Source organism: Balaenoptera musculus, chromosome X (genome assembly GCF_009873245.2).
Source record: "Balaenoptera musculus isolate JJ_BM4_2016_0621 chromosome X, mBalMus1.pri.v3, whole genome shotgun sequence".
NCBI lineage: Eukaryota > Metazoa > Chordata > Mammalia > Artiodactyla > Balaenopteridae > Balaenoptera > Balaenoptera musculus.
This window is the reverse complement of record NC_045806.1, coordinates 72316996-72329051: the sequence shown is the minus strand read 5'-3', so window position 1 is coordinate 72329051 and position 12056 is coordinate 72316996. Positions and strand designations below refer to the sequence as shown.

At 38.5% G+C, this 12056-nt stretch overlaps 1 protein-coding gene across 1 annotated transcript; it reads right to left on the bottom strand.

Moving 5' to 3' along the window:
- Nucleotides 1–858: 858 nt before the first annotated feature.
- Nucleotides 859–2209, bottom strand: PABPC5 (poly(A) binding protein cytoplasmic 5). The gene is given in 2 exon segments (XM_036839295.1): nucleotides 859–1114; nucleotides 1116–2209. Coding segments are annotated over 2 exon segments (1350 nt in total).
- Between the last annotated feature and the right edge of the window lie 9847 nt (nucleotides 2210–12056).

Below are 12056 nucleotides of genomic sequence, written 5' to 3'. Positions count from 1 at the left end.
CCAGGCACCAAAATTCTGAAATGTAACACACTGGTGTCATTTGTACTGTTTACAGTGAAGAAAAAATATTAAAGTAAAAACTGACAAATTATTTTCTGTGTAATTTTGCCTTACTCTTACTACATCCTTTGAAAATACTGTTTTAATTCTTTTTCTGTCTCTTTTTCTTTTCTTTTTCTATTTTCCTGTTCTTATATTCTGTATTTAAAATGGTAAATAATAAAATACCAATAATTTGCTTGGTAAAGTATAAATTTATTTTTCTTTTAGACCTTTTTTACTCTCATTTTCTCCAATGTTTATGTTTTTCATTGTTTGGAACTTTCTGCAAGCAGGAATTTCATCTTACACAAGTCAAATACTGGGAGTGCTGTTAGTGGCTCTCAGGACAGTATCTTGAGCTTGGTTGGATTGCAGAGTAAAGATGAGTTCATCAATTTTGGCATGTAGAAACTCAGGATATTTGAGCATATAAAGAATTTCAGCATTATCCATCTCCAAAAGTATTCCAGAGATTTCTCCAGAGTTGGGTGAATGGACTGAACTAGAGGAACTAGCTTTTCAGCCAAGGTCATCTTCTGAGTACTAGCTGATGCCAATATAGACACATTCAACATATCATGGCCTTGTATACAAACAGGGACAGGCTTTTGGATGGATGCTGGCCTTCCTACTTTAAATTTTAGAGGACTGCAAACACCTGCAACACCTGAAACTTTTTTGAATCTCCGATTTGCACGTGGTCCCGAGGCAGAAGTTTGAGGGTGAACAGCCATGGTCTGGGTTGTTCTGTTGGTGATCTGACAGGCTGACTTGGCTCCCTGCACTTGCAGTGGTCTGGAGGTGCTGAATGATATCTTAGGTGCTGTTGCTGCTGAGTGGATAGAATATCCAATATACTCTGGATGGATGATGTTTGGCCCTGAGCACAGTCTTACAAAGATGTGCACTTCCACATTGAAGCTGAGGAAGAGCAGGCACACAGTTACATGATGATGTTGCTGCTGCCTTGGGAGTGTTGAGTATAGAATAACCTCCATCTTTCAGAGCCACTGCTCTCTCCATATAGTTCTTGGTGAGGAGAGCCTGGTGCTCCTCCTTGCTTTGTGCCAGCCACATACAGTGGTTTGGTGATCACAATTTTTCCATTCATTGCCATGACGGCTTTATTAGCTTCCTCAGGAGATGTATTGCTAACAAAGCCAAAGCCTTTGCTGCAGCCTGCCTCCATCATGACCCTGGTACTAGTGATTGTGCCAAAGAGGGAGAATTCTCTTCTCAGTCATTTATTATCAATATCATCTTCAAGATTTTTCACATAAAGATTAGCACCCTTGCACCTGGTGAGTTTACCCTGTTTTATTTGCTCAAATTTGTGTTTTAATTCAGACTGTCTCTCAGCTTTGTTCTGTGCTCTACCAACATAAACTTGATTTCCATTAAGGACTTTTCCATTCATTCCTTCAATGGTTTTCTGGGCTTTTTCAAAATTCTCAAAACTCACAAATCCAAAGCTTTTGGATTTTCCATTTTCATCAGTCATAACTCTCACACTTAATACAGAACCAAACTCACCTAAAACCTCTTTAAGACATTCATCATCTATAGCATCTCCAAAATTCTTAATGTAGACATTGGTAAATATGTTTGCTTGAGCTCTGAGTTCTGCTTCCCTTTCTTTGCGAGGTTTAAACTGCCCAGCAAAAACTCGGCTACCTTTCAGCAGAATCCTATTCATTTTTGCAATGGCTCTTCTAGCGGCTTCTGACTTCTCAAAATGCACAAATCCAAAACCCCTTGATCCATTTTCATCGGTTACTACTTTACAAAAAATAATGTTTCCAAAGACGGAAAATGTATCATAAAGGGACTTGTCATCAATAGACTTGGCAAGATTTTTGATGAATATATTGCCCACTCCACTCTTACAAAGTGATGGGTCATGCTGGGACCACGTAATACGCAGCGGCTTGCCATTGATAATACCAAAGTTCGTAGTGTCCAGAGTCCACTCGGTATCAGCCCGCAGCAAGAAGTTCACATGCGCCTAGCCCAGGAAGCGGCGAGTAACCAGGTCACGGCAGGCCCTAAGGGACAGGATTGGCCCGGCGGTGCTGAATTTCTCATACATCATTGCCTCGTTCACTTCGGGATGCAGGTCTCCAAGGTACAGTGAGGACGTTTCAAAGTGTGGAACCAAAGCACTCATCTTAAGTTAGATCTTGAGTGAGATCTCAGCTAGGCGCTAGGACTCGGCCTCTCTCAGTGGGAAGCATTCAATCAAAAGAGGTCGGGGGCTTCCCTGGTGGTGCAACGGTTAAGAATCCGCCTGCCAATGCAGGGGATACGGGTTCCAAACCTGGTCCGGGAAGAGCCCACATGCCCCGGAGCAACTAACCCCGTGCGCCACAACTACAGAGCCTGCACTCTAGAGCCTGCGAGCCACAACTACTGAGCCCGGGTGTCACAACTACTGAAGCCTGCGTGCCTAGAGCCCATGCTCCGCAACAAGAGAAGCCACTGCAATGAGAAGCCTGCGCACCGCAACAGGGTAGCCCCTGCTCGCCACAACTAGAGATAGCCCGCGTGCAGCAACGAAGACCAAATGCAGCCAAAAATAGAACATAAACAAATAAAATAAATAAATTTATTAAAAAAAAATAGGTCATGAGTGCTCTGCTGGGCCGCTGCCGCTGTCGCAGAGGGACTGCAGCCAGAGGGCCGCCAGCGCGCGGCCAGATGAAACTGAACTGTGGGATTCTGGCGAGCCACGAGCAACACCTCTAAATACCCTGAGTGTCCGATTGTGATGCAGCTTGTGCTTGTTTGACGTCATGTGCGTAGGCGCCACTCGCGGAGGGGAGGTCACCAAAACTAGAAGTTACTTGGCTTCGCCACTTAGGCGCCCAGGGCAGCAGCCCTGACTGCTCCGCGGGCTGCTTGGAGGCAAGAAAGTAAGTCTCCAGGCAGGGAAAAGTAGGGGCTTCAATGGTCCTGTTTTTTTTTCTGACTTCCCTTACTTTTTCTTATCCCTAACTTCTCCCTTGCCTTCTCCGCTTCTCTCCTCCCCTCTGCTCCTCCCCTCCTCCCCCTCCCCCCGCTTCGCACATATGTGTGTGTGTGTGTGTGTGTGAGAGACACTGGGTGTTTGTGTTTTCTCTTTAAGGCTTTTGGGGGCGTGTCGGGAAGGGAGGGGCGATATTAAAATTCTCAATGTGGACTCACTGCTCTAACAGCTTGGGTTTAAAGGTTTTTTAAAAATATTTTAAAATCTGTGTGTTTAACTGTAATTGAAGAAAATTCAGAGTTCACTGTTTCCTGTGATAGCATCACATTTCTTTAGGCATGTTACTGCTTATCTTTGGTATTAAATTTTTATTTTAAAATAAATGCCAGCCGCTTAAACCTTAGGTTTTCTTGCATGTCTGAGGTAGGAAGATCTTCAGGGCTAATAAAATCTTCAAGAATTGAAATATCAGTAGGAAAATATAATGTTTAAAGCAAAGTGAAAGAACACCTTATTATTGGTCTCTCTTGAATTGACTGATGGAAATTTGCTGATGTACTATTACTTTTTCACATATAAAAATTAGTAAGAGAGAATTAGGGGGCTCTAAGGAGAATTGAGGTGAATTCTCCAAACTACTCACTGACCATCCTGTTTGGGGAATCCCCATACCATTTGTGTCAAAGGTGAATGGACCTTGGACCCAAGTTTAGGAAATTAGCAATAACTCCCTAATTCCCTAGTAATTCCCCAAACTCTAAAAAGGAATTATGTTTTCTTCTGGTTGCTTCTGAATATAACCTCCATGTGACAAAGTAGAGATTTTTGTCTCACTATATAGCTCTTCCTGTGTTTTGTCATATTCTAAAAGGTTCATGTAAAAGAGTATTTGCAGATTATCTGTAGGTCAGAGCAGTAAACTAAGACAAACATTGAGTGACTTGAGTTTATTAATTCTTTTCGTCTACACAATAACCTTATGAAGTTGATATTTTCATTGCCATTTTATACATAGAGAAACTGAGTACAGGAATGTTAAATAACTTGACCAGATTGTGCAGCTAGTAAGTGTTGAAACTAGGCTTTGAACCCAGTCTGGCATTCATATTTTGTTTCTACCCCACAATGCCTTCCTATAATAGGGAAATGGTTTTTCTTTTCTCTTTATATGACCTATCACTATACATTTCAAATTAGTTAAACCTCTGTGGGACTTGAAAAGATAGTACCACAGATACTGAAAGAAATCTAAGGTTCTAAGATAATCTAGAGTTCATTAACAACTACTAATGTACTTGGCACTGTCTAAAACTTTGAAACCGTTTTCAAATATATCTATTATATATGGTTGAGCAGATTATTCACACTTCAATTCTAGGACATTTGTTAAGATCAGATGTTTTCTCATCAATTGTACAGCTGCTGAACTTTGAGTTTTTCAAACTTCCAAACACATTGAATACTTGTGGCAAGATGCTATACCTTCTGTATTTAAGCTAAATATGTACGGGTACTTTGTATATTTTAATATTAGATTTAGCTCTATTGTCTTCTTAAAATTAATATTGTCTCAAAATGAACTTAAAGTTTAAAAAAATCTACTTTATAATATTTCACAGTAAGCTCTCATTCTTGGTCATTTTCTATGCCAAGGTAATACCCTTGTTTATAGTTGTTTATACTGTGATTATCCATGTAGCTATATTATCAATAAGGTTTAGCAGTGTAATGAAAAATGAACTGTGACCTAACGGTATTGTTTCAATTTTCATTAAGAGTTGTAGAAACACATTCATGAATAATAGTAGTGGCACTACTATCACTTAGCAGAGAAATTTAAGCTAGTATGCTCCATATAATGTCACCCACACCACTAAACTTTGACTAAGGTTTAGGAATGTGGTTAGCAAAAACACACTGCAGATTTTAATATGTTAAGGATCATTAACTTCATTGTGTCAATTTGTTAAAGTGCCAAGTAATGATTTTACAAATAATTAGACTTTAACAGGCAGAAACTAATTTATGTTCTTGCTTTTATGATGCATGTAATGATAGATGTACTATCAGGAAAGCTGTTATTTTTAGGTACACAACATCTCTTAATGTCCTAAATAAAATGAAATATTACATGTCAGTAACTGATCAGTGACTGCATAAAATACATTAGTGGCTTTTCTTCTTTTAGCTGCTTTTAATCGATGTTCATTCATCATGGCTTAGAAAGATGGAATGTTTTCAGGCCATTCTTATTGGAAAATGGCAGTGAACCTTTAAAGTCAAAAGTACAAGACAATAGTTTCAGATTAATAAAATTGTTTTTATAATGGTTGAGATTTATATACATTTGGGTTGGTCCCTCCTCCTCTCCTCTAAATAGGTTCCTTAAAAACAAATTTGGAAAAGGTATCGGGTATTTTTACCTATGCGTTTTTGTAATATCATGGCCTAATGAGGAGAAACCTCTTTGGATTTTTGTTTTGTTTTGTTTTTTATAATTTTCTTCTGGACTGCTCTGTGCTGTGGCTATCAATTTTTATATGTTGCAAACAAATTTCTATAAAAGGATTGAAATTAATGAAGTTCCAGGCCTTATGTGTGGTAAGTTCCAAAATGAGGAAAATAATTGAATAACAAGCTCTCAAATCTTTATACTGAGAAGGACTAGTTAATAGTTTTAATTAGAAAAGACTAATTGTTAAAATACATTTATACATTTTTAGTTCACAATTTAAGCTAAAGCTATACAATTTAATGTACCTTTTTTTTTTTTTAGGGATATAAAGATTCAAGTTCAGAATGTGAATGAGCACCACTGAATTAGATAAGATTGTTCTGGAGAAGTAGTCAGGTCTGCTGGGCTGGAAGCCAGAAATACAATTTCCTGGTTCTCCTCTAACTTTTAGAGGCAGTCTTTTATCCTCTTTGTGCCTGTGGTAAGGAAGTTATTAGAATGAATGAGAATACTGAGGTATTGTCAAGTTTCTTAAGGCTAAATGGAGACAAATGGTAGCACAACTTTGTTACTTTACAGGTGGTACTGCAGCTCTCTTTTTTCCCCAAAGGCAATTTGACAAAGCAAGGGTTATTAAAATTAATATCCTCATATGACATGAAATCTTCACTTAAGATTTTTATATTCATATTACTATGAATTGCAAGTTTCTCAGATATTTTTTCAAAATTGTCAGCAAGTTGATATTTTTGATTCAATAAACATTTATTAAAATATTAACTTTTTATTCTAAATTTTAGGACACAATTAGGGGACTCCTCTCCTTCAGGAGTCAGTGGGTGAAATGTTCACAACCAAGGCAGATATTGGTCAGAAAATTTTTTCAGTAGATTCTCTCTACTTTCTACCAAAGGCAAGATGAAGAAATGAACAGATATTACCTGAATGGGTTTCTTGGCCCTTCAATAGTAAAGTTTCTCTTACTGTTGAACTTCATATTAGTCAGAGTTTTACAGAGAAACAGAATCAATATGATGTGAATGCTATGTATAGAGAGGGTGGTTGGTTAGACAGTGAGAGTGATTTATTTTAAGGAATTGGCTAGTGTGTGATTGTGGGGCTCTGAAGTCCAAATTTTGCAGGGCAGGCATGCAGGCTGGTGACACAGGGAAGTGCTGATGTTGCAAGAGTTGAAGGCAGTCTGGAGGCAGAATTTCTTGCTTCTTCAGGGACCTCAGTCTTTTTCTCTTAAGACTTTGAACTGATTGGATGAGGTCCACCCCCATTATGTAGAATAATCTGCTTCATTCAAAGTCTGCTGATTTAAATGTTACTTTTATCTAAAAAATATCTTCACCCCAATATCTAGACTAGTTTTTGACCAAATATCTGGGTACTCTGGCCTAGCCAAGTTAACACATAAAAATAACCATCACAAACTTCAGTTGACCCTTGAACAACATGGATTTGAACTGTGCAGATCCATTTACACGTGAATTTTTAAAAATAAATATATAGTCGTCCCTCTGTAGGCCCTCCATATTCTTGGGTTTTGCATCCACGGATTCAGCCAACCAAGATCGAAATCTCCATCCATAGTTGGTTGAATCTGCAGATGTGAAACCCACAGATATGGAGGGCCAATTGTATTCACTGTACTATGCCATTTTTATAAAAGGGACTGGAGCATCTGCGAATTTGGGCATTTGTGGGAGCTCCTGGAACCAGTATCCTGTGGATACCAAGAGACAACTCTATTTCAGAGTTTTAAGCAGAGATTCTAGACCACACTGCCACCTGCAGGAGGAATAACGAATAAGAGGGTTGCCCACAGTCAAGCACAAGGGACAAAGCCTTCTCTTATTGAAGTGAACAATCTTATAACAAAATGATTGACAGTAACAACATACAGCTGTCAACAAAAAATTAATCAGTCGATCTAAGAAAGAATTGGAAAATTGTATTTGAGACAAATTTGAGGATTATAACCCAGGAAGGGCCTCTCAGAAACCTCTGAGAACTGTTCCACTGGTTAGAAATTAAAGCACAGTTATATAAGTTTTTTTGAGACAGAGAGCTGTACATCAAATGATGTATTATTGACAGTTTACATAATCCAGATCTAAGCATCATTCTGGCAGGTCATGAGAACTCTTACAAGATCAAGAAGGAATGTCATCTTTAAGGAGTTGTCTTGTTGATGCTAGGAGAATGTTGCTCTTTATGGTTGAGCAGTAATTCCTGCTAGTGAGGACGGTTTGGTCGATCCATAACGCAGACACACAATGCACAGTGAGGGGAGAGAGGAGGCCAAAGGGCAGAAAAGAATTTTTATGTCTGAATTTTTCTTGTCTTGCTGTAAAATATGAATTTTATTTCACACATCTAAAGTTTTCTTTTTCTTAATTGTATCACCAAAAAGGAACTTCCATTCTCTCCAGAGGTAGTATGAAGTAACAAACAGAAATTATAAAGATAATATAATATTAAACAATATGAAATAAAACAAGGGAACATAGCATAATCTTATTTATTAACTTGTTAAAACCTACATAAATTATCTCATAGGAATGGAATGCTTAAGCCTTGCTGTACCATGTCCACCTAGTGAAAGTTTAGTAATTCCCCATGTTCACAGATGAAGTATAATTACACCACATGTGTGGTATAATAATTACACAGTAATACACAAGTGGTATAATAATAACAAGAAAGCTTGCAGCCTATCCCCAATGGGTTGTCTAAAGATCTCTGGCATGCTGGACCAAACAAGCCATGGAAAATTTGGGGATTTATACTAAGGGCTTTATATTTTCTCATGATGGTAGTGGAGAATCATTAAAAGGTTTTGAACAGCTTAGTGATAAAGATCACTGGGGCAGCTTGAGTGCATTTATTGGGTAAGAGGATGACAGAAGTGTGTTGCATAGTTAGACTAGATACTGAGAAACTGGTTACTGGAAACTTCAGGAGACTGTTCATATGAGGGATAACAAGAGCTTAACGTTCTAGACAAGAGCCTTAAAAAGAGCTCTGGAATACAACTTAAAACTCGATAATCTGGGCTTCCCCGGTGGCGCAGTGGTTGAGAATCTGCCTGCTAATGCAGGAGACACGGGTTTGAGCCCTGGTCTGGGAAGATCCCACATGCCACAGAGCAACTAGGCCTGTGAGCCACAACTACTGAGCCTGCGCATCTGGAGCCTGTGCTCCGCAACAAGAGAGGCCATAGTGAAAGGCCCGCGCACCGCGATGAAGAGTGGCCCCCACATGCCACAACTAGAGAAAGCCCTCGCACAGAAATGAAGACCCAACACAGCCATAAATAAATAAACTTAAAAATAAAAAAAATAATAAGAAAATAAAGGCAGAAAAAAATTAAAAAAAAAAAACTCGATAATCTGTGTAATTTAGAAAGTAGTGAAGCAATGTAGGATTTTGTAAATTATTTGAATTTTAAGATATGTTAGAAGAAAAGCACTTTTACTTTAAATGTTGTACATGAAGTAGACTAACCAGGATTGTCTAGTAGAGGCTTTAATTTATGTAAAAATACAATTAGGGAGGAAGAAATTTTCTCTACCCTTCTAGGTTCTTCTGGCTGGTCTAAGAATTAAAATTGACATGAGACAGATTGGCAGGAGAAAATCAATCAAGGTTTTAGAATATGTATAAATGGGAGAGACCCAGAAAACTAATTAACTCACCAAAATGACTGAAACCCTCACCTTAAATACCATCTTCAGCTAAAGACAAAAGAAGATGTTGTGGGTAGTGATTTGGGACTTCAGAGGGGAGGGAGGCAATTCACATGGAGATGGAAAAGCAAATGTTTGGTAAATAAATGTTTCCTGGGCCCTGCAGAGACAATGGGACACAGAGTGGACTCTGACCTCTAGGTCCTGTTCCCCCCACCACACCTAGCCCATATTCCTTGTAGATATCTATGGTGATAGCTCTATTCCAGGAACTAGCCCTCTAATATTTTTAGGTAATTAGGGGGAAGGTCAGAGTTCCTTCCTAAGTCTTTTGGGCCTTGATGTTTGCAGTTGAAAATAATCTGTATACTGAAGAGATACTTGGGGTGGCAAGTTTTCTTCCCTTACAATATCATATAATGATCATTTTCAAATAATGGGTTCTGTTTCTACTGTGTGTCCAACATAGCAACTAACCAGTACTTACTGATTTAAGTAATTAAATCAAGAGATTTAGTGATCCACCACTCTGTGCCAAAACACTCTTTATTTTAGGTGCTAGGGATAAAACAGTGAGAAAAAAAAGATCCTTTCTCTCCTGGAACTTACTTTTCTAATGGAGGGAAACAGACCGTAAACATACTGATAAGCAATGTATACGCTGTTAGTGGGTGATAAACCCTGAAGAGTAAGTAAAGCAGACAAGAAGGGTGGTGAATATGAGGGTTTGTCTTTTATTGATAGATAGAGTGTCTAGGGAAGGCTTTTCACTGAGAACTGGACATTGGATTTAGATCTGAGGAAGGTGAAGAGATCTGAATCATGTGGTTATCAGTGACAAGAGTGTTCCAGCAGAGGGAAGAGCAGATGCAATGACCCTGAGGCAGGAATCCATCAGACCTAGTCAAAGAATAGCAAGGAGGCTTACACTGGTAGCTGCAGCAGAGGATCAAGGGGGAGTATATGGAGTGTATTAAGAGATGATAGCAAAGAGGTAAAGGTGGTAGTGGGAGAGATTGTGGGGCTTTCTAGGCCTTTTAAGGGCTTTGGCTTTTACTCTGAGTGGGATAAGAAACCAGTGGAAAGTTTAAAGCAAAGGACTAACATGATTTAATTCATGATTTTTTTATCACCAAACTCAGGTTTGGCTGCTCGCAACTTGAAAGCCAATACTCGAGAGACAAGTGTTGGTTGGAAAAGAAAGGCTGCTTTATTCAGGAGGCTAGCAACCTGGGGAGAAGGTAGACTCATGTCCAAGAACCAACTCTGAAGATTCTGCTTGATCATGATAGTTTTTAAAGAGAAAAGGGGGACATTAACAACAGTTAATCGTTTGGGGAAGGAGTCTTTGTCATTTTCTACTGTGTGGAGACTGGCCGGCTCCATTGTTCTCCTTTTTTGATGCTATCTTGGTAACATAGCCTAGTCACAAGGCTGCTGGAGGAAAAGTGCTGGAGGAAAGGTCTGGTTATTCTTTAATAACATACTTGCCATTTTCCTTTTTCTGATCTAAGAAAGAATCAACATGTTAAGCAAGGCAGAACACAGATCTTGGAAAGTATGCAGAAGCCTAAGGGTCCTGGAATTTAGCAGAACTAATTGTTTATGTAGTATAAAGGTTAGGGTTTAAAGTATAACTAGGCTCTGAGGCCCAGGGGCCAGTTACATTTTGAATGGAATTGTCTGTGTTATGATTATCTTATGCACATGGCTACTTCTGAAGTGGTGGAAAACACTTTTTTCAAGCATATAAACCTTACCATTGAAATGAAGGTAACATTAGACATTTTTTCATTTTCACATAGGTAGTACTAAGGTAAATTTCAAACTGTATCATGAAAATTTTCCAGAGTGAGGTCTTCCATACTGAGATTTTTACTTAAACATAAAAAATATTCATTTATTTAAACTGTTGGTTCAGAGTTACAACAATTTTACCCCCTTATCTTATGTCTCATCAATGCTAGGCTATCCTAGAATATAATTAGTCAAACTTAAATGAACTTCAAAAATAACAATTAACAACAGAAATACATAGGTACAAACAAGAATATTTGGAGAGAGTTGAACTTACACAGGCAAGATTTTGTGCTCTGGTACACATACAGCACCTGGTTGGTGATAGACAAAGTTAATAAGAACAGTTTTTAACTTAAAATTGTGGATAAATCACAAATATGCAGGAATATATGATGCTATCAATGTTTTAGGTACTAAGAATTCTTCAGAAAATCTAGTGTTTTGTGCAAGGAAAATAATGGATGGCCAAGGCAGTTGGCCCCCTCATCAAAGCATTACATCTGCAGTGTATTGTACTCCCACTGTCACCCTTATGCCCATTTTTTCTGTCCATTCTTTACCAAGGCTGCTGTGGCGTTCAATCCATTCAGATTTCCCATGAAGTGTAGGCTATGCTGGAAGCACTATAACTACCCTACCAGTGCTTCTCTAACTGGGAATGTCTGGGGCTCTGGTCCCCAGGCATTGGCATATTCAGTTTGAAGCAGGGATCTTGAATGTTGAGCCACAAATATCTCATAGTTCAGTTGACATTAGATTGACCTTGAGGCAGGATGTAAAGTACAAAAGTTATCTAGCAGAACAGAACAACAGAATCAACATTGGGTCACTGCTGTATGCCTGTTACCATGTTTTACCGATATTGTCACAGGATCTCTATGAGGTGGATAATATACCCATTTTACAAACCGAGGTGCAGAGGTTGATAATGTATCCATTTTTACACAGCTCTTAAATGGAAGAGCCTATATTTGAACCCAGGTTTTTCTTTTTTTAATTAAAGTATAGTTGATTTACAATGTTGTGTTAATTTCTGCTGTACAGCAAAGTGATTCAGTTATACATATATAAACATTCTTTTTTTAAAATATTATTT